This window comes from Python bivittatus, unplaced genomic scaffold, assembly GCF_059951505.1.
Source record: "Python bivittatus isolate LINGU-HERP-01145 unplaced genomic scaffold, Pbiv_v1 ctg000090_np1212, whole genome shotgun sequence".
NCBI lineage: Eukaryota > Metazoa > Chordata > Lepidosauria > Squamata > Pythonidae > Python > Python bivittatus.
Genome location: NW_028277046.1, coordinates 5,107,598 through 5,133,327, shown reverse-complemented (window position 1 = coordinate 5,133,327; position 25,730 = coordinate 5,107,598). Strand labels below are relative to the sequence as shown.

The following is a 25,730-nucleotide window of genomic DNA, read 5'->3' as shown; positions in this document are numbered from 1 at the left end:
CTGCTGTTCTGTGCTTTACAATTAAAAAAAAATTATATATATATTTTTAATCTTATTGCACGCCACCCAGAGTCACGTATGGCGAGATGGGCAGCCATATACATTTGATGAATAAAGAAAATAAAGGAAGAAACGATCGAACAGGAGGGATGGGAGGAACTGATGGAGGCAGCAGTGTTAAAATCCGGGGGCTACGCCCCGTGCTTTTTCAGAGCCCCTCCGCCCTTGGGCACGACCTGCAGAGCAAGGACCAGACCGAAGCGCGTTTGAAAGAGAAAGGGCGAGCTGCAGAAGCATCGGGATCCAGGACTCTGAAATTGCCCACGGAAAAGCAGCTTTTCTGCCAAGACTCGGTCTGAGCGAGTGGAAATCTATTTTTAACCCTCCGTTCCAGAGGAATTGCGGGGAAGAGGATCAGACCAGCAGTCTCGATCACGCTCCAGGGAGAAGAGAGGACAGAGTTCAATCCATCTGGTTATTGCAAACCAAGGATGAATAGGAAAATCTGGTAAGACCATAAAGAGGAGAAGTGCCGGGTCTGGGGAGAATTTTGGTTCATAGATAACGTTAAGTATTTCTTTTTGAACTCCCAGTCAGAATAAAGAAGGCATTTCCACGCTACGGGTTTTTATCTAGTCCCCGTTCCTCAAAGAGCTAATCTATAAAAATACTCAGTGGGTGCAGGACATGATGTCCGAAGCTGAAGTTTCTCTGAGTTATGATCGCAGGAGCTATGCCAAACGAAAGAGAGCTTCTGCAGCAAGGAGCAATCTCCCTCTTCATCACATAAAGAAGATTGGAAGAGGCTCCGTTCGCTGCCCGTACTCTAGAAGCCCTTGAAACATCAGCAAAACACAACCGGAGGCGAGAGAGAAATGAGGCCAGAGAGACACACGTGTGAATGTCAAAATCTGTGTTTTCTTTTCAATATTATTTACAACGGTCTCAAAAAGAACACGCGCACACACACACAAATTCAACAACTTAGGAGTCCGGGGATGGGCAACTAAGGAACCAGGGAGAGAACAGCCAACTCAAAAAACCTGACGGGTACATCGAAGGAGGAAATTGTGCTATGTAACTTCCAGGAGAAACCATGGCAAAGACGTTGCACCCGCTTGGCAAGGGTCCTACCAACCAGAGGCCGTGATCGTCCGTGGAGAAGCTTGGAGGGCTGGAGGACCTCTCGTCAGTAACCATCTTTAAACGCCGGTTGGCACTACAGACCGAGCGACAGCGGGATTTCAGTCCAGAACAGCTTGCAATCTTGCCCCCCCTCCTCTTCCAAACCCCATTCGGAAAGTCAGCTCGCTCTCAGCTTCCCCGGCCGTTTCCTCCCCTTCTCTCGTTCGGGGCGTCCCGTGGAGGAAGACGGCGTTGAGAACGGCCCCCCGGCTAAACCCGAGTCTCGCTATTCCCACCCAGGGGGGTTGACACGGCATTGCTCAGCTCAAGCAGGGCCCTTGCCCACCCAAAGCCCAACAGAAATCCCAAACGCTCCTCTGCCCTGCCGCCCGGGTTGATTTACGGATGCCCCGAGCAGGAGCGGCGCCCCTTCCTGTGTAAATCACGGAAGCCTCGGTGCCACCCGAGGATTCCTGTTAGGCACGGTGGTAAATCACGGACCATTTACGGCCTTCCTGGGAGAAGCGGCTTCTCTTGGAAGGGAAATTTAAGAGACTCAAATTACATTCGGGGAAGGAAAAAGCAGGGGAGGGGGGTCAGAAGGCAGAAAAATAAGGGTAAACTCCAAGGCCGGACGAGAGACTTGACCAGGGGAAATCTCAATCCGTTTGTAATTTCGAGGCTGTGCCCACACCCTCTTCTCCGGAACAAGAGATGCTCGGCCAGAGGTCCTCCGCCTCCTTTTTTCTCAGGGCACAGGCATTGGCACAAACTTGTCAAAATGCCAGTTGCAACCCAGGACCCCCGGCTAATGCATGGCGGCTGGTCAGGTCACGGACCCCCGAAAGCTCCCCGCTGGCCCGCCAGCATCGACCTCCGCGCCCCCCGCTCAGTCCTCCCTTCAGCACCGCTTCTGACGGGAATCGGTTCCCCTGGGGGCTTTAAGCAAATGCAGCCCCTCCCAGCGGGCGGTTGGGGATGGGGGTGCAATTGGGGACGGTGGGGAGGACAGGAGTGGGACTCAGACTGGACTCCCTGGCCAGCGGCTTGGAAGGAACGCTCCCATTTGCCCGGGCCAGCTTGGTGGTCCAGGATGATAGGAGCTGTAGTCTCTTCTTCACAGCACTGGGAGAGTTACTCTCAATTGGCTGACTCAGCAGGCAGTGGGTGCTAACAGGAGGAAGGATAAAAACTCCCTTTTGGAGGCAAGATGTAATCTAGGCCAGGGTTTCTCAACCTTTAAGATGAGTGGACTTCAACTCCCAGGAGTCCCCATGCTGACTTCAACTCGTCTTAAAGTTGCCAAGGTTAAGAAACACTGATCTAGGCTTTCTTGGGACAGCTAAGATGGACCCTGACCTCAAACCCGGCCACCCTCTTCCCCTCCATGGCTCAGCTCTGATCGTTTCTCATCGGGAGAACCAAAAATGTGTTTGCAAATCCAAACCCAAGACGGGAAACGCAAAGCGCTTAGGAGGCAGGAGAGGGCAGCTAAACCAAACGCCCCCTCCCCACACACATAAGGCTGGGGCGACAGGCTGGGAGACCTTTTCAGAGCAGGGGAGGAAAGGGGGAAACACCTTGAAGAAGCGAATGTAAGAAGGCAGCCTCTGATTATGTTCCTTCCACCAAGGGTGGGCAATTCTCCTATTACTGTCCAGATCCTCACCGCTTGTCTCCCTGCACCCCCCCCAATTGAAACACTAGTTGGGAGCAAGAGCAGGGGAGGTAGGAAGTAAAGTGCAACTGGAAATTGAAGGCAAGGAAGGGCTAGGGTTAGGAAACGGAGAGGTTTTCTCCTGGACTTCGGAAAGGTATGCTTAGAAAACCAGATGCAGAATTTCTGGAAGCCTGAAACGTGCTGGCTGGCTCCAGAGGTGGGAAGGGCGTTCTCCCGTCCCCCCAGGAGGACCCCGTCTTTCTCCTCTGCCCTTGGCTTCTCCCCACACTGTGCATGGAGAAAGACCTCCCGCGTCGCAGCGTCGATACCTCTAAGAGGCCCGGAAGGGGAAGGAGAATGGCTCTTGGTACCCAGACTGCCAACCGGTGGGCAGTCTACGGGCAGACCGCTGCAACTTCCATGGAACAGAAGAAGAGCCAAGATAAAGCCCCCCGCCACCGATCATGCACCCAAGGAACCTCGCAACACAGTTCTCTTTTTCTGAGGAGGGGAAACAGGCACGAGAGGGCTCTGGGAACTATAGACCTGCCCCACTGAGGAGAGGAATCTCAAATCCGCTTCTTAGCAGCACCAGGTAAAGGCAGAGGCCGCCCGCCCCAGCGAGGAGGACCCCGAGCAGGGCCTTGAGGAAGGAAGTCCGGCTACGGGTGAAGGAAGGCGGCCCCATAATGCTCAGCAAGGCCGTGCTGACAGTCAGGGTGTAGAGGATGGAGAGGCCAGTGTTGAGGGCCACGATCTTCCCAAATTTGGCAAAGGGAGCAATGATGCAGAAGAAGAGAGGGATGGTGGCAATGACGGTGGTGACCGCGCTGGAAACAACCGCCACGCCCACCTGCCGCACGGACTCCACCGTCCTCCACTGGCGGCTGGAGCTGGGGTCCTGCGGGCAAGAAGAAACAGGAGGGGTCAGCTCCGCTTTCTCCCCAGGCCTGAGGGTCTCAACTTTAAGACGGCTTGGTCCCATCCAAGTTGTTCTCCTTGGAGAAAGAAGTCCAAGCCAAACCAGCCTGAAAGCGGGGACACGCAGGGCCTTTTTTTCTCGTGCATATTTTAACACACACCATGGGGTGCCTGTCTGGGTCAGGACGGGCCTCTCTGGCAGTTTTTCCCCCCAGTGCACGCCCTGAACTGGAGGCGTTCTGGGTCAGTCGCTGGACCAACGGGCCAAAGGTTGGACCTATCTTTAGCTCAGCAAGCGTATGAGAAGGTGGCGTCCCTCCTGAGGGCTCCAAAATGTTGCTGCGGGGTTGAGGTGGGCATTGAGAAATGGTTTGAGGGGAGAGGGGCCCATTCAATAGCCCTGTCTCCCTATTCCAAGGTTGGTGCGCCGGGCGATGATCCCCTGGACGCAGAGGGGGAGAAGAGAAAGATGCCCCAAGGCAAAAGCCTCACCTCTGCCAGGTGAGGGGGGAGCGTCTCCCCAGCCAGAAGGAAGCCTTCCACGAGATGCACGCAATAGTCCACCGAGGAACCGACGAGGATGGAGAGAGAAATGGCTTCCACAGCCCCAATTTCCCAGCCCGACCAGTACATGATGGTCACCACCAGACAGACGACGCCTGGCGAGAGAGACCGGCAGCCATCGAAGCTCACGCTTCTCTCCCGGGTTCAGGGCTCTGTTTCGGAGCCGAAATCCAAGGCCCATCCCTCCCAGCCAGGCCCCCGATTTGTTACGGGCCAGGAGTTTGAGGACTTTTCAGAAGAGGGAAAGGCACGCTCAGCACCAACTCTTGCGTGTCAGGAAATACGGCCGGCACGGCCATTTCATTGCCAAAAGTCCCTCTACAAGAATGAAACAAGCGGGCCAGACTTCAGAAACTTCCTTTCCTGGGAAGCGTTGGCTGCCTGCCTGCTCTGATATTCAGAGCAATTCTTGGAAAAATGGGGCCTTAAACAAATTCAGCCTGGACCCTTCCTCCACAAATGGCAGAGGCTGGATAGGATCTGTTGGAGCAGGACTAGATCCAAGTTGGTTGCAGGAGTCCCTAGATTGAATGTGGCCCTTCCAGTGGCAGGAATCAGCAGCAAATGAGGGGAAGGGCCAGGAGGAGAGAGGGAGGGAGGGCAAGCAAGGAGGCCGGGATGGGCAGACCCACCGCCACGGCCGTGCCGACAGAGCGCTGTACCTAAAATGGTGAGCAAGACAGGAAGCAGGAGGAGGAAGTGTGTGGTGAAGAGTGCGACAGCGGCCACGCAGATCACCAGGGAGAGGATGAGGCCGTAAAGGGCACTTTGTACGCCTGGAACAGACACGGACAGGAAGAATCACACTGCGCCATGAAGGAAAAAAATATACAGTTCCACCCCGTTGCTGGGAGAGGCAGCGGTGTCTACCTCTTTATCCCGAAATCCCTGCGGGGTAGAAATTTGGGCTCAGCGACGCAGAGGTGAAAGTGCTGGAGAAGCTTGGGGGGTCTCTCGCCAGGGGAGACTCACAGCCTCCGAGCAAGAGAGCCGACCCACTTTGTGGGGGGAGTATGTCTGCAGGAAGGGAAAGCTAAGGGTCTCGACCAGCTCGGGAAATGAAAGAGCGCCGAGAAAGTCAGCCCTGGCCGGCCGACCTCCCCTCCTTCGTATGCCCCAGTGCATCAGGGAGGCGCTTCCAGATGTCATCCTCTTCCTAGGATTTAAATCCTGTTTCAGCCCCCTTTGCCTGGGCAATGGCTCTCGCCGACTTCTGTCACCGCTCTGCAGCAATGGTCAGGACCCACGGGAGAAGTACTCCAACCGTGTCCAGAGGGTCAGGTCCCACCTCACAAGGTTGTGCCGGGGACGAAGCGGGTGGGGGAGAGCTACGCGGCAGAAGAGCAGCAGGGGAAAAACACCGTAGCCATCTTCTCGATTCTTGCTTTCTTCTGCCCAATCCACACTGATTTCTCACTCGGCCTTCCCACCCTGCCCCTCACCTATGATCTCCATGAAGATCTGCTTCCAGTGCTCGCAGGTCTGGAAACCCCGGCGTAGCGCGGACCTCTCGGGAAATTGCTGGAGCTGGTCCTGAAGGAACGTTTCCCACTTGCGGTAATCGGAGTAAGTCTGGAAGGAGGATTTCCCCTTGTAGGTGGTCTGAAGAAGGAAAGAGCCGGCAGTCAGAAGAACAGGACGGGGCGAGCTAAGGAAGCCGGACGCTCTGCTGTCTCTCTTGGGCCACCTTCACGCCACACCCCTGATGTCACGGGACGTGGGATGACCTTGGGGGACAGGAGGGAGAGCTGCAGGCTGGACAATCGTCCGGCAAAAGAGGTCTCAGCCCACAGAAGGAGGGAGGGCCGGGAAGCATTTCAGAAGCGACCCTCCCTCGTTTTCTGGAGAGAGAAAGAAGAGAAGGGGAGGAAAACTAGCTCGTATTCACTGCTGCGCTTCTCGTCGGACCGGACTACCTCGAAGGGCTCACGTCGATCGTGCAAGCCTGGAAGTCCTCCTCCCAGATTTTCTTTCCCCCGAATACCCAAACCGCTTTTCAGATGCGTTGGGCGACCACACCGGGAGCCGCGTCCGTGGGACTAAACCAGCGTTGCTCGACCTCAGCCCCCCACTTTAAGACGGGTGGACTTCAACGCCCAGAATTCCCCAGTCCGCCCTCTGAGCAGAGCGGTGGGGGGGCTCTCACCGACTCAAAAGCCATGGAGATCCACTGCACCTTGCCGTCCTTCACCCCCACCGTCCCGTGGGAGAGCTGTCCCGGAAGCAGGTTGGGCTCAGGGAGGTTCTTACATTCAGGGTGTAGCATCTGAAGGACAGAGGAGATACTGTAACCTAGAAAGGGAAAGAAGACTTTTTTTCCCATGCATTCTGGAGGACCCGAAGCAGGGTCTGCAAAACTGCCTGCCCCCGTAGGTTCACATCCGAATGTACTTATTTTACTTATTTAAAAAACGTGTACGGCCGCCCATCTAAAAGCACAACTCTGGGTGGCTCAGAACAGCAATGTGCGTGATCCACGGCCGGTGAGGTTTCTTCCTGTCTTTTACTCTGGGGTTGCTGGCCACCGATCACACCCCAGTAGCCCTCCAGGCTAGGAAATACCTCCACCCGGGATTGCCACCAACGGCCCCCGGCTGTATCGCTCGGCCGTCTCCACCCCCTTGATGTCAACCCGTCTAATCGAGCCCGCCCACCCACAGAATTCATTCACAGGCACGAACCTCATAAGATCTAGCAGCTTGGCTTGTTTTTAAGCGGAAGGGGAGATTCTTTTCATTCTGCTTTTCGTCCCTACAGAGAGCCCCACTAGAGATCAACCCCCGAGGGAACTGAGGCCTGAGCAGGGAGGGCAAAATACCTGAAGGCAGGCACTGGGCCCCTCCCGGCTTGACCAGCTCGGTGTTGCCGGCGATGGCCTTGCAGATCCGGCACAGGTTGCCGATTTCTTGGAAGAGGTCGAAGCTGTCGTCGTAGATGACGCTACCCTTTCCCAAGGAGACCCAAGCAGCGAAGAGGACGTGTAAGCGAGACCCCAAGCGGGGCGGCCCCTTCCCCCCCGGACCCCAGGGAGGGACACGCACCATGTCTCCGATGACGTGGTTGTCGGGGCGCCGGGTGCGGTTGACCCCGAGGATCCCGAACACCACGAAGACCATGGCGCCCGTGTCCACCAGCGGGCGCACGGCCGGCTTCCCACAGTTGCCGTTCCTGCAGGGGTTGAATCCCGACGTGATCGAGAACTTGGATTTGAGAGGGGCTGGAGGAGGAGAGAGGACAGAGCAGGGAAGGGGTGCTTCAAGTCACCCAGAAACACGACAGGCAGAGGACAGACAGACAGAATCACATCTTTGACTGGGGTTCTTTGGAAATTCAGGCTCCAGCCAGGAATGAACAACGCCTTAAGATGTAGCCTGGGTCCAAGAAGGTGTTTTTTTGGTAAACCTGCGGTTGACGCAGCCAAAATATTTACAGTGGTACCTCTAGTTACGAACGCCCCTCCTTACGAATTTTTCGAGATATGACCAGCTCCGGCCCCAAAAATTTACCTTGTGTTGCGAACCACCTTGAGTTACGAACCGGATCCGCGGCCATTTTCCCTCCTGTGACACGTGGTCCGCGGCCATTTTCCGCCCGACACGTGATCCGCAGCCATTTTTCCGCCCCTGACACGTGGTCCGTGGCCATTTTCCGCCCCTGACACGTGGTCCGCGGCCATTTTTCCGCCCCTGACACGTGGTCGTAGGGAGGGGGACTCTCCCTCCAAGCAATAGCCGCCTCCTGTCCTCCACGCCAGAACGGATTAACGGTAATTACATTGAACCTTATGGGGAAATTTGCCTCGTGTTGCAACCAATTCGAGTTGCAACCGGAGTCACGGAACGGATTAAATTCGTAACTCGAGGTTCCACTGTACTTCTTGTAAATATTGCTTAATCTGCTTGTTTTTCGGGCTAAGGCACTAGTGACAACTGCTATTGTTGCTGCTGTTGTTATTACGTACGTGGCAGTTGTTCTCTAATCTGATCCTCACAACAACCCTGCCCTGTTGGCCAGGCGGAGAGAGAGCATGACGGGCAGAAGGTCACCCCCGTGAGCTTCCCCAGTGGAGAGGGTCCTTGAGCCTCCCTCACCCTGCAGCAAGCAGCGAGCAGGCAACGGGGAAGGCAGAGCCCCCCTCTGCATTTAACGGGCGGCTCACCTCTCTCGCTGGGCACGTACAGGTAACCTTTGTTGGGTCCGTCCGGGCTGGAGCTGAGGAGGCAGCCCGGGGGTGCCAGGCACACTCGACCGTGGTACGGAGGCTTGTGCGACTGGGCGAAATACAGCTTCCTGGGAAAAGGAGAGGAAATCCATGGGTGTGACCGCCGGTGAAAGCATGGGTAAAAGGATATCAGGCTCTAGGTCTGGGGGAAGGGACAGAACGATTTCACACACGCACACGCCTTTCCCCCATCTAGTGCTCTCCAAAAATCCAAGGGAAAGGAAAAGTTCCCCTCCTGAATGCAGACCGCCCCCCGACTCTGCATCACTGCTCCCCCCAACCTCGTGGTGGACCCGCTCCATCGCCAACAGCCAAGCATCTTCCGATGCTCCCAGCCCTGGCCACGCAGGGGTCCCAAGCTTGCCTTCCGAACCAGGGTTCGCGGTTGCGCCCGGCCAGGTCCTTCTGCCCAGCATTACCGTGTGCGCTGTTGCTCCTTGGCAGCCACGTAGAAGCTGAAGTCGAATTTCCACCCTCTCTTGGTGTCGCATGACAAGCTGGTCATCATCCACTTCTTGCTGCCCCCGGGTTGGACATGCCCTACTGTGGACATACAAGCTGTCAGCCTCTTGGTGAAGTTACCGTAAGGAACTTTATACACCTAAGCAGTGGATTAATGAAAACACAACACTTAACTACAGGTCTCTCGAGCTGGGAGCGGGGTGGGGGGACAAACAGGGCATAAAAGAGAAGTTAGTGTGGCATGCCCCTCCCTGTCTGGTTCTGCCAAGGGGCACAGGCAGGGAGCAAGGGACGGGGCGTGGGCACATGCCCCCCGACTGGGAGCCAAAGCGCAGCGTGGAAAGAGGCCATTGGGGGTAACTGTTTGGACTACAAGTCCCATTGCCCATAACCACCATGGGAGGATGAGCAGTCCAACCGTAACCGAGACTCGGTTGAGACTCGTCTAGTCTAAACATCTCAAAAGATGGAGTCCTAGCTCAGCACGTGGCAATCCCACATGGGCAAAGGCTGCATTCCGCATTTCTTAATGGCTCCCCATCTCCTCTGTGCTGATTTATGGCCCTGCCCTGCTAAAGGCCTCTCCTCTTCACCACCTGAGCATTACTGACACTTCCTGTCGGTACTTACCTGGAAGGACGGCACTTCCCCGTCTTTTGCGGACACCGTCTGCCACGGCGCCGGCACGGTGGCATTGAGGGAAAACCTGTAGATCACCGGCCTGCTGTTGCCCTTGGATCTGAAGATGTAGACCGTCCCCTGGGGATCTGGAGGACACAGGAGAGTCATCAGAACACCCCTACTGGATCTGGCCAAAGGGAAAGTGAATCAGATTGGGCAGCCCCTGGATTCAAGGTGCAATTCAAAGGCAGGTTGATCCCATCTCCAACTTGGGTATTGAGTTCGTATTACCGAATCGCCTATTCAGAGGTAGTTGGCTCTGTGCCTGCGTGGAAATGGCCTCTCCAGATCAGTTCCGAAATCTGAATCGAATCGACCTGATTCAATAATTCGGTCTGAATGTCCAACCCACGGGTTGGTTCTCTGAATGGATTTTCCCCAGCCCAATCGATGATTCGGATTAGATTCCTAGAGGCCCAACGGGGCAACCGGCCGTTTAAAGAAGCCCATAAAAAGATCTGGACAGAGAGAGAAGGCTGGCCCTCACCCTGCAGAGCTCTGTCGTCCGTGGGGCTCCCTCGGCTGCTTCCTGGTGGCCCCGATCCCCTTTTCTTCTTCTCCAAAGAGGTGCGGATGTTATTCTGCAGATTACGGGGTTTTTCCTGAAACAAGCCTGTCGCACAAGGTTAGTCAGGGACAAAAGAGCATTTCCCGTCAAGGACAGCCTCACACGGAGGGCGCCTCTTCAGGCAGACGCTTCCTGATGCTCCCCTCACTCAAGGGACCACCAGCTTTGCAGCTGGCAGAGCACCTGAGGCGGGGCGACTGTGCCACGCCTGGGCCAGGTTTTTCGAATGGCAAGGACTAGTGATTTGGGGAGTGGAAATTCCCAAAAGGACATGACTGACCCATGAGAATGAACCTCAGAAGCTAAAGGGCATTGCTAGTTCAAAAGGTGAGCATTCCCATCCCACTGATGGGAAACCACTTTCTCTCCTCTGAAGCCCTTGAAAGCCGCTGCTCATCAGAGTAGAGTTGTTGGGGGAAGAGGACAGAGAGCGTGGCTGGGCAGATGGGCCTTTCTTTAGAGACAAAGACGAATCAGATCCGGGAACACAAACAGCTCCCTGATATTAAATCGCTCCTGTCTTCCCTGGCCTAAAATTCTTAACGCGATCAGCGGCTGTTCCCCTGGGTTTTCCCTAGTCATTGATCCAACCCTTTCTAGATAAAAGTGGGACTGAACGTGAGGTCTCTTCCATGGCTGGTGAGCACAGGAAATGCAACCTTAGCTTCTCTCGTGTTCAGAACTTGGGTCTTTTTGGCCATAACTGTCCAGGGTCCTGACCGGAGGAGGTGGAGATCCTGAGAACTGAATGGGGACCTCCTAAAGGGAAAGGAAGGTCTCTGTCCCAGAGCTAAACATTTCCCTTGGATAAGAGGTTCCTCTTGCCTTCCAAAGCTCCCAGAAATCAGGTTGAAATATCTTGAAGAAACACGGGTCAACCCACACCTTTGGATGTTACCCCCCATGAAGCCTCCTGCCACGATGCCTCACGGGCTCAGTCGAACTCACCTGAGCAGGTGACACAAGAGATGCCCTCAGCACTCAAGTTGTACTTGAGATCCATCAACACCTGGATGTTGGTATCGGGCCTGAAGAGGAGAGGAGCACGGCTAGCTGGGCGAAGGCGGCTGGCGAAGAAGATGGAAAGGATGAGAACCAAGACAAAGAGGCCTGGAACGAGAAACGTGGGGCAGACAGAGACCGCGCGTGAGATGATACTCAGCCTGCTCTTGTGGTAGGCCTCCATACTTAGGCAAGCTTGGTTTTAAATCAAGGAAGGGCCTGTCATATGCTTGTGTGATCATAGGGAGGTATCTTACCGACAATCACCCATTTGCTTTTGACGGCCGACCACAGCACCCAGCACTGGAGGAGCTCCTGCAGGTGAGTGATCAGGTGTCCCTGGCTGTCGTTCTGGGCAGGGAGCTGGTGGCTTTCAGGCAACACGGACACCAAGGGGACATCCCCCATTTCCAGAGCAACTAGCCAGAGAAGAGAGAGGAAGGCCGAGTTGAAGGATCTGACCCAGACCTAGGCCGCAGACCAGAGATGGGGTGGCTCGGGTGCAAAGACCTGAACGATCCCATCTGTAGCTATTGAACTAAGCGTAGTAGTCCAGTTCCCACATTCAAAGTCTACCAGCATCTATTCCAGAGGGCACTTAGTCTCTAGTATGGGTTGATCAGTGCCAACAATGGCCCGAGTTCCATTTTTCACAGAAGGGGTGAACCTCGGAGAATTGATTCAATCTCAACGCCATCTTGATGCTCTCCAAGGTCCTGAAACTCCAGCCCGATCCAATCTGATTACACCACCATAGACAAGACCGAAGGTCCATCTAGCCTTACTTCGCAATAGTCATCCAGAGGCCTCCAGAAAGACCATGGTTGTGGTCGTTCTAAAGACACCTGGTTGACGTCCAGTTTCCATTTTGCTTTTATGCCTAATGAGAACCTAAGAAAACTTGTAAGGCTTGTATGTGAGGTTATCGGACAAGTGCTTCATTTCCTATCAGATGCCTTCTATCACCCCAAAAGGCGAGGGTGAACCTTCTCCCTCCCAGTCCTGAAGACTCTCTGGCTCTCCTGCTTTCATCTGCCTGGTTAGCACACACACATGGAGAGACAGAGCTCCTTTCCTGCCCCTTGACCTGAGGGGTTTCTGGAGGAAACGGCCCTCCTGCCTCCTATGATTCCAGGAAACAAGCAAAGAAGCCATTTCCATCAATTATCATTTGGTGAAGGGAGGACCCGGCAACAAGGTGATGTTCAAGCACCCCAGATGGCAAAGGGGCATTGCGGAGGGTGAGAAGGGCTCAGCAAAACACTCCCCAGAGAGGCCTTTGCTACAGGGCAAGACTCAGGTGAGAACCTCAGGAAAAGGTTCCACCTTTTCTAATTTTACCAGCTTCTGTTCTGGGCCCCGGGAGGGTTCGGGAGCACGAAGCGTGCCAGTGAGTTCCATAATAACAGTAACACCTCCAGTACAGTGGAACCTCGGGTTACCAACGCTTCTGTTAACAAACTTTTCGGGTTACGACCAGCTCCGGCTGCAAAATTTTGCTTCGGTTTGCGAACTCTGCCTCAGGGTACGAACAGGATACGTGGCCATTTTCTCTCCCGTGACACAATCTGCGGCCATTTTTCCGCCCGACACGTGATCCGTGGCCATTTTCCGCCCGACATGTGGCCTGCGGCCATTTTCCGCCCCTGACACGTGGTCTGCGGCCATTTTCCGCCCCTGACACGTGGTCGTAGGGAGGAGGACGCTCCCTCCAAGCAATAGCCGCCTCCCTGTCCTCCACCCCAGAACGGATTAACGGTAATTACATCGAACCTTATGGGGAAATTTGCTTCGGGTTGCGACCAATTCGGGCTGCGACCAGAGTCACGGAACGAATTAAGTTCGTAACCTGAGGTATCTCTGTATCTCTAGGAAGGAGACACAGATGTCTGGCTTGGGAGCCAAGGGCGTGCTGATGTGTGGGTGTCGTTGTGTCTGCAACCCCCTACCCGTTACCTACCTGGTTCCTCTTCCACATTCAGCAGGGGGATGTCATCATCCAGGTAAGGCAGAGTGCCCAGGCCTGACCTGCCAGCCACTGCCAAGGATATGAACAGGCCGTCTGAGCCGTGCAAAGCACTTTCCTTTCTGCATTTTTTACTGCATCTGCAGACCAGGGAGGAACCAACACCAAATGAATCTCACGGCGCTCTCTATCTGGGTGAGACAGCTGTGCCTGGCTTCGCCGGCCGAGCCAAGGGCAGACCAGCTGGGTTGCAAAAGAGCTACGCTCCGGGCAAGGATCAGGTGCACCCAGTGTGTGGGCAATTACCATCGCTAACGCACTGAGCAGGGGGTGGAAAGCGAAGGGGGGGACTCGCCAAGGCCAACCGCCTGGCACCCCCGTCCCAGGGCTCCCCAGCTCCCTTGCATCCCGACCTGGCAGACACCCAAGTCTGCGGCTGGATTCGTGCAGCGCGTTGAACCAGATTGCTTGACGGTTTATCAGCTGCCTTCCCCCAACAACTGGCTGAAACCTGGATTAGTTTGAAGGAAGAAAAGGCGACGGGAGATGTGTTCTGAAACGGAATGGCACCTGGGGGAAATTCTCGTGGGCGGGCGCCGATAATCCAGCCCGATCTTCCTTTTTCTTTTGCCAGAGGTGTACGGCTGTTGTGGCTGCCCTGCTAGGCAAAGCAGATGGTTCTTTAATTGAAATAGATTCCGTTGTCCTTACCTGGCCTGACAGGTGTTTTCCAGCGAGGACCAGTAGAGAGACCAAATGCCCAGAGCTGCGGGCATGGTGAAAAGCACTCCCACCCAGCAACAGGAGACGATCAGGGACATGAAGAGGCCGAAGTCGTGGACAGCCGGGATCTACGGGACAGGCAGGGGAGAAGGGCGGGAGGTACGTAACCATCTCCTGGAAGTACAGGAGCAAGAGAAGCTCCACTTGCATTTTGTCGAAAGTCAGCGTGGAACCCCTTACAGCAGTGTGGTCCAAACTTGGCCACTTTAAGATGAGCGGACTTCAACTCCCAGAATTCCCCAGACAGCCATGCTGGCTGGGGAATTCTGGGAGTTGAAGTCCGCTCATCTTAAAGTGGCCAAGTTTGGACCACACTGCCTTACAGACCGTTTGCGTTAAAAAAAAAAAAAAAAAAGATCAATGGTTTTGACGATTAGATAGGACAGATTATGGAAGGAAGAGAGTCACAGGGTAACTTTAGAAAAGAGGTCAATCTAGAAGTCTATTTATAACTGCTGTAAAGAAGATAGCAAGCCCCGTCTTTAGATCTTTTTTCTTCCTTTTCTACTACTTTTCTTTCTTTTTGGACTTTAGCTTTATTTTATTTTTTGCTTTTGCCTCCTTACTTTATTTTAGGTGGTATTCCGTTTTACTCTGGTTTTCAAAACTTTCAATAACATTATATTCCAGAAAGAAGTCAGCAGGGAGACTGGGGAAACATAAAACCTTCTAGATGGCTTCTAGATCGTCCTGCCATTTTCTGATCCCTGGAGAAATGTCCCCACCAAAAAATGATTCTCCTAAGAGGAGCTCAGGTCCTGTCTCCCAGCAGAGGGGAACAACGGGAAGAATTTGCTGATTCGCTCCCAAAATCTGCAGAGCTCTAAAAAAACCTTGAAAGGGGGGGAAACCCAACCCTCCCTCCAAGCCCTAATGAGGATCGAGCATTCTCAGCGACTACAAAATGCCAAGCGTCTGTTGGGTGAACATCCACAGTTGCTGTCGAGATGGGTGGCTCTATAAATTGATCGAATCGATAAATACAGTGGTACCTCGGGATACGAACTTAATCCGTTCCGTGACTCTGGGCGTATCCCGAGTTGGTCGTAACCCGATGCAAATTTCCCCATAGGGCTCAATGTAAATCCGGTTAATCCGTTCCGCCCTCCGAATTTGGTCACACCCCGAAGCAAATTTTCCCATAAGGTTCAATGTAATTACCATTAATCCGTTCTGGGGTCCGTGGACCACGCGTCAGGGGCGGGAAAACGGCTGGGCGCCGCGCGGCGGGAAAACGGCCACGGACCACATGTCAGGGGCGGAAAAATGGCCGTGGACCACATGTCAGGGGCGGAAAAATGGCCGTGGACCATGTGTCAGGGGCGGAAAAATGGCCGCGGACCATGTGTCAGGGCAGAAAAATGACTGTACCCCGAGGTGGAGTTCGCACATCGAGGTAAATTTTTGTGGCCAGAGCTGGTTGTAACCTGAAAAGTTCGTTAGTAGAGGCGTTCGTATCCCGAGGTACCACTGTAAAGGGGAAATCAAGGGGGAAAATGGGATATTCCATAAGAAGGCACAGCTGGGGGCTGGAAGAGTAAACTTGGTTTGAAAAATAATCCGTTGCCCCCAAACAGAAGTATCACCCCAATGAAGCTTGGATGAACGGCAAATAAAAATCTGTGAGCAAAAATAACATCACCTAGGAGACTTTCTGAAGGGCTGGAGGTAATGCACTTAACTAACCCCCAGTGGCAGAGGCCACGGGTGCTATCGTGGAGGAGGTGTCATCTGGTGTCCCCAGGACAGGGAAAAGAAGAATCTAGGCAATGCTAGATCACCAGCAACGATTGAAGATTTCCAGAGGCTGATCTCCACTGGAAACAAACTGCTGCATTACGTGGACCAAATCTCGCGGGCAACGAGAATGGAAAGCTCGCCCGAGGCGTGTGTGACTCACTGACCGATACGGGTGGGAAAGCCAGTTTCACCTGGGAGAAAATGTTGGCCGCGTACGCAGCCGCCGTGGTTAAGGAGGTGAAGAAGGTGGCTTTGCCAGCTGTCTGGATGGTGTGGATCATCCGCAGGTTGAGATCTTTCAAGTGGGTGGCCTGCCGGTAAGTGTTGATGAAGACAAAGACATCGTCTACCCCTGAGATGGCACAGAGAGGGACACCATTAGGAGACCGCAAAGACCAGACAGCACCACATCACCGATTCTCCGAGATGATCTGTGTCCTGCCACGAGTTCTCGGAGTTGAATTTTGCATCGTTTGTTTTCCCTTTCGAAGGCAGGTGCATTAATTGGGGTGCATTTTTTGCTCTTCTCCAATTTCTGCTACACAGATCCCCAAAGCCATAGGGGAACAAAGAAGAAAGGAACAGGGTGCAAAAGGGATACAATGCTAGAAATAAACCCACATCCGTGAAGGAAAGAGGCACCCAGAGAAAGATTTAAAAAGAAGAAGAAAAGATTGACAATGGTGCTAAAAAAGAAACGTAGGTTGAAAAGGATGTGGTTTAAAAAACTGAACAGATCTGCTCACCCTAGTTGTAATCTGAATCAGCAACACCTTTTCCGTGATGTCGATCCCAGATTCGATTCCTTTCTTTATAAATCTTAAACAAATTGAACCTCTGCTTGAGGCTCCTCTCTCCACCTCGCAGCAATATTAAAGCAATTTCTTCCCTTGCTCAGGTTTGAACTTTCAATTCCTTATAAAGGAAGGAGCACTTCCAAGTTCAAGGATTCTTTCCCATGTGGGCAGCAAATGTTCCCCACAAGCCAGATTTCCACCCAAAAAGCAAAATGCTTTGCCATTCAGGCTCTACACGCGAAATTGGGAGAGAGGAGGCTTTTACACAACCTTTGCAGACACACGCACGCCCACTTCATGTTTTGCAAAACAGACTGCCTGCTTGCCCTGATTCCAAGGTCTCACGTACCCAACTGGTAAGAGGAGAAAGAGAAGGAGACGAGAGGCCCAGAATAAGGAACTCTGTCAGCCTTGGCAGAGACGCGTCAGTGTAAAAAACAAAAATCTAAGAGTCAAGTCTAAAACTTGGGAACCGATTTTAAAATTTAATCAAGTCATTAAAGCCTCTGGCTCCGATCTCAGGGCGAGTCTCACATTTTGGAAGAGGATGGAGAATGCCTCGTGCCCGTCAGATAATCTCTTACCGATGCCCACAATGACAAATGCCGCCACTCCGTTCAGGATTCCCAGGTACTGGATCCCAAAGACCACGTGATAAAGGAACAGGGCCACCAGGCAACTGATGCCAATGCTCGCGATGCCGAAAAATGACAGGAAGACTGTAGGAGAAGCAGGGAGGGAGAGGAAGAGAGAGAGAGAGAGAGAGAGACTTTATTTCTCCAGTCTGCATTCGGCCTTTCCGCCCCCTTGAACACCCGGGTTTCTTTCTTATAGGGCTCCCCATCTCATATCACGATTCGAGGCGGCTCACCGCAATCAATCAAAGCAGAGATAAAAACTCGGCAGCTGTTAGTCACGATGGCCATTAACCATCTCCAAGAGACGCATGTCCGAGGCATCCAAGAGGCTTCCAAAGGGAATCCCGTCTGGGTTAGTTGCTGGATCCCTGGAACTCCCTGCCGCTTGAAGCCGCAGGACGAGCAAAGCAGCTGCCGTTCGCCTTACCTGAACACGAAGCTAAGAGGTAGACCAACACCGCAATGGAAGTGCTGCTGATGAAGGCCAGGAGCATGTCATTCTTGAAAGTCTTCCTCACTTCGTAGTCAAACAAGTCCGTCCCGCCGTAGAGCACCTGGACTTTGCTAGTGAAAAAAGAGAGGAGGAAGAACGAGATCTCTGGTTTCAGGCAGGAGAGGACAGAACAGGAGGGGGATATTTATGAAGCAGGCGGGGTGACCTCAATCCCACCCCCCCAATTCCAGAAAAAGACCTGAGAAACGCGGATCTTTCCCTGGGGGAAAGCACGGATTCTGCCCTTCCAAGAATCGGGAGATGCCCAAGCGGGCCCAAAGCAAAACTGTGATTTGAGGTATAACCCCCAATATCGTCCTAGGACCTAGTGGAGAGCCCGGATTGGACCCTCTGCTCAGCCCCGGGGACCTCAGGGCAGCCTCTGCCTGACCTGACTTTGCAGAGGGCAAAATGGGGAGAAAAGTCCACCCTCCCGCTGATTCGATGGAGGTGAATCTGCTAGTTTTCCTCTGGGAGTTTTTTTCCCTTGCCGGTCTATCCTATTGCCCAGGTTAGCTTTTCGAGATCAGCCAAGGTGGCCAGGGAGGCCCTTGTTAAGCTAACCCCCCCCCCTTGAGTGGAGCTCCCCTCCTGGACGTCTCTGGTTCATTTTCTCGGCCACCGAGCAGAAACGGTGGCCGTGATTTCCTTGGGGGCCGGCTTTTCAACTTCCCAGGCTACTGGACTGAGTCGCTGAATGCGGCTGCAAATGCAAGCTATAATTACAATGGATAATCAGAATACAGTGGAAGAGCAGTGGCTAAATGAGCCCACCGTTAGCAGGGAAGGAAGAAAACAGATCAAGAATTAGGGGGATTTTTAAAGAGCATTGAAAGGAGTTCCTGCAAATTCACCCCACGGCGGACTGGCTGCATTCACCTAACTTGGTTCCTGGAATAGCTCGTTTTGGGGGTTGTGTAATACACCGAATCCTAATGAACCGAACCCTGGATTTGCATCCCCCCCTAAGAGTCCCCTAACCAGCTGGGTGGGCTGGCCACGATGTGGGTGGCTGTCTGGAAGGCCCTGCGTTTGCGGGGGAAGACTGCAATCCGTGTCATACATTAAGCTTGAGGGTATGGAACCATGGAGGGCTAAATAAAGAACAACACGCTAAGCCGTAAATCACAGCTCCCAAACCGCCCGAGTGGCATCACGCCCGAGGAAGCAGAAGGCGGCATGGCACGCGGGGCAGGGTGCGGACGGGCCAATTTGGGGCTGATTCTCTCCTGCCTCCCGACTCATCCGGAGCGCAGGGCCTTGGCCCCTGTTCCCCAGGGAATCCTATGCTGTTTTATTATCTGAAAGAAGCAAAAAGCCATGATGGTTTGGAGTCTTTGGGAGGGGCGGCAGCTTAGGAGGGGCGGCGTGAAATAGCCCAGCTCCTTAGCGGGGGAAAAGAGAGGCCCGGAGAAAGATAATTAAATAAGGGAGGAAAATTCAGCCCTCGCTGCAGGGGAGACGGGCCAGGCCGGGCCTCCGTTGCTCCTTTGAGCCAGAGCCTCAAGCAGAGAGAGGGAGGAGAGAGCCGGGTCTGAAATGCATCAGACCCCTAACTCTGAATCCTGGCTGAACCCCTGCCTTCGCATGATGCGGCCTGCCCCAGCGTGACCTATGCAACCAACTTCTGGGTTTGTACACTGCGCTGAGCCCCAGAAATCGCATCTGAGCCAAACCCTGCAAGGTCCATCAACGGGGAAAGCTTAAGCCTCAGCTTCACTTTTCAGTTCAGTCTTGACCTTCTGCTACAGAGGGGTGCCTTGCAGGTAGAAAGCTAGCTCTGCAAGGGGTACCTGACCCAGCCGTCATGATCGTTAAGTTAACTTCCCATTTTTATTCGGACTCGCCTTCCTGTAGCCACCGACCTCAGCTCCCAGTGGCCCAGAATCCCACCTGTCTTTTGCCCTGAGAGGCTAATTTTCTGCAGAAGAACACGGAACATCCATCCCCACCTCGTAAGGGAAGAACCCACTTCGGCCCTCCTTGCTGCCGACGGGAAGCTCAGGCGGAGATGGCCAGGGGAGAGCCCCCGTCCTCACCTGGTGGACTCCTTGGCCAGCAAGGCCACGTAGGTGACCACGAAGTTCTGGAACTTCCGGCACTGCTCTTCCCAGCGGTCGTCCATGGAATAGTAGCTGGGCAGGGGAGCGCCAAAGAGGACCTCGCTGCGCAGGAGTGAGCTCTTCATGTTCTCTGCCGAGAGGGCCTCGTCCACATACCAGTAGAACTCCGGATGGGTCATGGCCAGTTTGAGAGAACCTATGGGGAGAAGCCAGCAGTCTGGGGAGGCCCCGTCACACGGGGAGAGCCCCCCAGCCGTGTGCCGGCTTTAACTCTCGACCTCAGCCAACGGTTACTTTCTCCTCTGCCCTGCTTCGCCACCCGAGTACACTCCGCACCGCGACTCCCCGAATGCTCTACAGAGCTTGAAAACACGGTGGCTGTAGAGAATCACAGTGGCGGAGTTGCATGCTTTCCTTTTCCCTCCTCCTCCTCCCTTCCTTTAGTGGCGCTGGCAGAGAGGGGGCCAATTCTTGAAGCGGACCCAGATTAGACCTGAGATCTGGAGCCTCTATTGACCAGTCCCCCGACCCCACAAGGCTCACCTTGAATGTCAGCGAGGTCTTGTCCGAGGCCGTCGTAGTAGATTTTCCCACCCCTCTCTGTGGGGAAGAAATAGGTCATGAGGGAGCTAGGAGGGGAGCAGTAGGAGTAAGACCCCAAAGGGAGGTCTTTGAGGACCTCGTGGGGCTTCCAGCAGAACTCCTGGAAGTGAGGATGGTCCATAATTTTGCGCTCCACCTCGTGGATCGTCACCAGGCGCTCGGAGGTGAAGATATTCTTCTCGGCATCGCCCCGAGCCAGGAAGATGAGTTCGATGCGCCAGTGGGCGTGCGTCTGGGTGTTGGCACTCACAGCCGCGCTCGGATACTCCCAGCGAGGCGCGGCGCTCCGGGGCTGGCGGGAGGTTCGGTTGGCCAAACTCGCTTGGGACGGGCCGGCCTGGGTCCGGCCCGCGTCCCTGCGCCGCCTCCGGGAGAGATTTGCGCCACCCAGCCGCGAGGCGTTGCGCGGGAGGTGCTGCAGCTTCTCAAAGATCAGTCTCCGCAGGGTCTCCGAGCTGAAGTCGGCCAGGTCTCGGCGGCTGCGTCCCCACAGGCCGAACTGGGACTTGAGGGCCAGGGTGAGGGCGTCGAAGCGCTGCGAGGACGCGTGGTTCCGGATCTCAAAGGCGTTGTACGAGATGTCGATGTCCAAAGCAGGGTAGCGGAGGAACATCGTTATGGCCAACCCCACCGGAATGGCACATCCCAAGAACAGGATGAGGCTGGCAGAATAAGGGTTGGTGAAGATCCAGCCCACCGCGGTCCAAAAATCAGAGGACAGGAGCGTCACCAAGGTGGCTTGGGGCTTGGGGCTCCACTGGCATTTCCCACACAGGCGGGGGCCCCCGGTTTCCTTGCCAGGGCCACACGCCACCTCCTCCTCCTCGTTTGCGCAGACATCTTGCAGCAAGGCGTCATCCTCGGCGTCCATCCCTGGCGGAAAGAGAAGAGGGGAATCAAGAGGCGAGAAGAGAAGTGGAGGCAAAGACGTTGCCTAGCCGCAGACTGAACGCCAAGAACCACGAAGTGCCGGGTCGTGCTTCCTGATGCCAGCCAGGAAAAACCCCGCCCGCGTCTCCAGCTAGCTTTACCTAACTAGTCATGTTTAAAAACCAAAAACAGACACGCCAAGCTCGAGGGGAAAAAAAATCCATACGACGCCAACATCTTAACCAGGCATGGATTTTGTAATGACTAAAACGGCTTTTCAAGTTGAACCGATCCATCGGGAAATACTTGCCAATCTCTCTTACTCATTTTAATAGACAGATTCCACAGCTGAACGTAAATGTGTGGGTGATCTTCATCTGATTTGGGGCCGGACTACAGTGCCAACACAGCTGGGGATGATAGGTAATCTAAACGAATGCCTCTGAAGGGCCCAGTTGGGCAAGGCAATCTTTGGGCCGGTCCCAGTCTTGCCATCCTTTTCCAAAACGTAACTCCAGATTTCTTTTCACCTGCGGCACCGACGTAACTCGGAGACCTCTGCTTCGTATTTGCTGGTTTTTCACGTTAGATGCTCCTGGTATTTCACAGGCACGCGTCCTCTTCGGAGAGCGATCCTTCAGTGTAATATAGGCTTTATATTTTTATCTCCCACCGTGAGCCAACTCAATCCATCAGAGATTCTGTTTCCTGCATAACCTCATTAAGAGTCATTTTCTAGAAAATGATCAGAAGACGACGACAGAAAGAGAGACGTGCCAAAAGCTACATGTTGTGTATAAATATAACCCCTTCTCACAATCTCCCAACGTTTCTTCTTTATTAAGAGCCTTCAGATCTTTCTTGGCAAAACTCCCAGGATTAAGAGACTTCACATCTGCGAGTTGACGTCCTGCTGTTTCTAAGAAGCAAAAAGCGTCCGTGGAGGGGGTTTCCCCCCCCAAATGGACCTACCGAGGAAGGGGGGACGAACGCTCACAAACGTTGCGGCTTTTGCAAACAGCAAAGGGACGGCCGATCTCCCAGCCCCTCGTTTAGTCCACCATGGTTGGGGGCAGTCAAGAACGACAACAAATCGAACTGCATAAATAAAATAAAAGGAGAGCCCGTTTCGCCGGTAAGGTGGCATCTCTTTTCCTGGTTCTAAATCCAGCCGCCTAGGACCCGCCATATGTCCTGGACTACCCCTCCCATTAGCCTCACAGCTAATGGCCAGGGATGATGGGAGCGATGTCTGACCATTTTTGGAAGACCACACACAGGACAGCCTTAGGTTTGTCTTCTCAGAAATAAACTCCCCTAAATGCCACAGGACGTCTGCCCAGGAAAAGAGAGAGAAAATGACCGCTTAGGTATTTTAAATCTTAACCGTTCAAGAAGGCACGTATAATCCCTCTATGACCTCTTGAAATCAAGATCCCTGCGTGTAAATATCTCTACACACAGTAGGGGTGTGTGTATATGTCATACAGGTATGCATTTAGTATCTTCCTTTCCTTTCCTTTCCTTTCCTTTCCTTTCCTTTCCTTTCCTTTCCTTTCCTTTCCTTCCTTCCTTCCTTCCTTCCTCCTTTCCTTTCCCCTTCCTCCCTTTCTTCCTCCCTCCCTCCCTTTCCTTCCTTCCTCCCTTCCCCCTCCTTCCTTTCTCCTTTCCTTTCCTTTCCTTTCCTTTCCTTTCTTTCCCTTTTCTCCTTCCTTCCTTCCTTCCTCTCCTTCCTTCCCTTCCCCCTCCTTCCTTTCCTTTCCTTTCCTTCCTTTCTTCCTTCCTCTCCTTCCTTCCTTCCCTTCCCCCTCCTTCCTTTCTCCTTTCCTTTCCTTTCCTTTCCTTTCCTTTCCTTTCCTTTCCTTCCTTCCTCCCCTCCTCCCCTCCTTCCTTCCTTCCTTCCTCCCTCCCTCCTTCCTTCCTTCCTCCCTTCCCTCCCTCCTTCCTTCCTTCCTTCCTTCCTTCCTTCCTTCCTTCCTTCCTTCCTTCCTTCCTTCCTTCCTTCCTTCCTTCCTTCCTTCCTCCCTTCCCTTCCCTTCCCTTCCCTTCCCTTCCCTTCCCTTCCCTTCCTTCTGTGTTAAGAAAGTGAGAGGGAGCTGATCCCCTGCCTTCATACAACACACCACTCATTTTCCAGGTCTGCATAACAGCTGGACACAAAACACGCGAAAACATGGCCAAACCTAGATTCTGGGGCCATCCCCATGCCAGTCTTTTCCTCGATCTAGTTGCATGCACTGCGCAAAACCAGCCTGAGAGTTTCACCGCCAACAGCCCGCCACCCCTTCTCACCAAGGCCCCATCAGTCTCGAGCGTCATTTCCACCCTGCGCTGGAGACCCCTCTCGCTAGCCGAAGCCGCCGGCGAGCCTCCCGGGTTCTCCAATTGGACGCCGGCTGGAGAGAGCCTTGAACTGCTCCTCCGAAATGAAAAAAGAGATGTATTGCAAAGCCCCAAAGCGAACGCTTTCTCCACTCGGGTTGTGGCGCCAGGAGGCATTTAATTTAGCAACCTTGTCCTGGCTGTCGAATGCAGAACGCGTTATGCTCCAGGATGAAATACGCCAAGGCTCCTTGCGCCCACGCATCACGGTGGAAGGTAGATCTTTCTCGCCTTCTCGCTCCCATCCTGGCATTTATAACCCGTTATTTATTCTCCTGGCTGGCACAAACCCACAGGCGTCCGGTGATCGGGGCTTACCAGCACCATCGTCCCCACCTTTCTTCCTCAGCCAGCCGAAAACTTGAGGAAAGGAGGGGAAGAGTTCTGGAGCAAAGCGATGTGCCCAGGCTGGCAAGAGTAGGCGGCTGTGGCTGTGGCTGTGGCTTCAAGGCCATCTGCTCCCCTTTGAAGAACCCCGAAGGCCAAGCAGCCGGAGATGCCGGCCGCCTCCGCTGCAGAATCCCACGTTCCACATGTCCAGCAAACATCTGCATCTTTCATTGTGAACTTCACTCTGAACCAAGGCAATGCCCGGGACTCTAACCACTATACCATACTGTCTTTGCATGCCTTCTCCTTGTGAAGGAAAGGACCGCCCATCCGTCTGATGGTCATTTTGAAAGCGCCGTGGCTTTAGAGCCCCTCTCTCCATGCGGGAAGCGGGAAGAAAAATGGCTGTTGCTTCTGTTTCTTTGGCAATTTCGGCCTTGGCAAGGCTCCTTTTGCAGCTGACCCTGTAAGTCACAGGCCGTTCCAGTGCCAACAAACGGGCCCATTTGAAAATTTACCTCTGGAGAAGGCTTCTCCTTTCAGAAAGGGTCCAGATGTGCGACTATCACCCCAAGGTCCTGCTTGGGGGGCTGGTTTCAAAAGCCCCGCGCCAGGTTTTTGCAGAAAGACACGGCACGCGTCGTTTTGATAAAGCCACCCTCTGTTTTCTAGAGAGATTTTCCCCCAATCATTTTTTTCAAGCCCTCTAAGACTTTTGATTGCTTTTCCTCTCTGCTAAATTGGCTAACAGAAAAACCACTAGAAATGTGCTGACTGTATTCTGAAAAATGTCGCCGGAGGGAGGCCTGGATGACAGAAGTGAATAAAATAATGCACGGAGTAAGTCAGATGTTTTTCCCTTCCTTTTCCATAACCTAGTCCAGATGTTTCCAAGTGTGTTGGACTACAATTCCCATCTGCCCTTATAGAATCTTCTCCCCCAGGTTAGCTCCATCCCTCTTAACATTTTGCAAGTCCCTCAAGACCCGGCTAGGCCTTCGGGCCTGGGGGTCCCAGAGGACCAGGGAGATCTTGCGAGGGCTCCCTTCCGGTGGCTCACATCATCCTCTCGTTCTTGGGCTTTTTATAATGAATATTTGTATATATGTATTGGGGTTTTTTAAATTAAGTCTCATATGCTTTTTTTTTGGTGAGATGGGTGCCCCTACAAATTTGATAAATAAATAAAGAAACGAACATGGGACCCGGTAGGGAATGCTGCATTCCTCTTCAAGCATCAGAAACATTTGTTAAAAAAAAAAAAGGGGATTGGCATAAACTTGCAGCGTGGTACAGAAGGGTAGACTTTTGCTGTAAAGAGCTGATAATCCAAAAAGCAAGAATAAATGCAAGGTGGCGAGGCTAAAAATGGAGAAATACCTGAGCAGGGAATAGGTGGAAAAGAAAAGGAGAGTCTTTGTGCCGTTAAGACGGACAAGGAGCAACAGACTGGAACAAGATTGCTGGTGGAAGATATTTTTAAAATCCTCTTCATCCAAGAGAGGGAGAAACACGGCAGGCAGAGAGAATTTCCTTGAGGTGTGGGGCGTCTAGCTGCAGAGAGTTTTTGCCATGAGGTAGGATTCAGAAGACAGGATTTCCTCCTCTCGAGTCGCCCAGTGGGTCTGCCTATGTCAGGGAAGCGCACCCAGTGAAAGTTGTCTGGCAGGATAAAAGCGTCATAAAAATAGCAACAGCCCCCCGTCCGCGTGAGATGCTTGTCACCGGATACGGTGGCAGCAAGTGGCTTAAAAATATGTTACCGCCCTCAATGCAAGATGCAATTTTTATTGCATTCTTGTGCTAATGCTCGGCAACATTTGCAAAGGCTCTGCAAAGCCTCCACGTGCAGAGGCAGTC

At 53.5% G+C, this 25,730-nt stretch overlaps 1 protein-coding gene across 2 annotated transcripts in view; it reads right to left on the bottom strand.

Moving 5' to 3' along the window:
- Positions 1-911: 911 nt before the first annotated feature.
- Positions 912-25,730, bottom strand: part of DISP3 (dispatched RND transporter family member 3) — a 30,603-nt gene continuing 5,784 nt past the window's right edge. Inside the window, exons 2-21 of one of the 2 annotated variants that reach the window (XM_088136826.1) lie at positions 20,229-21,161; positions 19,662-19,881; positions 17,557-17,693; positions 17,076-17,210; positions 15,886-16,046; positions 13,883-14,022; positions 13,166-13,311; positions 11,463-11,624; positions 11,152-11,313; positions 10,123-10,248; positions 9,585-9,721; positions 8,912-9,093; positions 8,430-8,560; positions 7,312-7,487; positions 7,089-7,215; positions 6,447-6,562; positions 5,713-5,872; positions 4,933-5,046; positions 4,199-4,365; positions 912-3,686 (exon numbers count right to left, since the gene is read on the bottom strand). In XM_088136826.1, the coding sequence (XP_087992952.1) occupies positions 3,324-3,686; positions 4,199-4,365; positions 4,933-5,046; positions 5,713-5,872; positions 6,447-6,562; positions 7,089-7,215; positions 7,312-7,487; positions 8,430-8,560; positions 8,912-9,093; positions 9,585-9,721; positions 10,123-10,248; positions 11,152-11,313; positions 11,463-11,624; positions 13,166-13,311; positions 13,883-14,022; positions 15,886-16,046; positions 17,076-17,210; positions 17,557-17,693; positions 19,662-19,881; positions 20,229-21,159 (3,993 nt within the window). In that variant the 5' untranslated portion in view covers positions 21,160-21,161 and the 3' untranslated portion in view covers positions 912-3,323. Of the gene's footprint in view, positions 3,687-4,198; positions 4,366-4,932; positions 5,047-5,712; positions 5,873-6,416; positions 6,563-7,088; positions 7,216-7,311; positions 7,488-8,429; positions 8,561-8,911; positions 9,094-9,584; positions 9,722-10,122; positions 10,249-11,151; positions 11,314-11,462; positions 11,625-13,165; positions 13,312-13,882; positions 14,023-15,885; positions 16,047-17,075; positions 17,211-17,556; positions 17,694-19,661; positions 19,882-20,228; positions 21,162-25,730 lie in introns of both variants that reach the window. The other variant, XM_025177765.2, reaches the window with a different exon arrangement.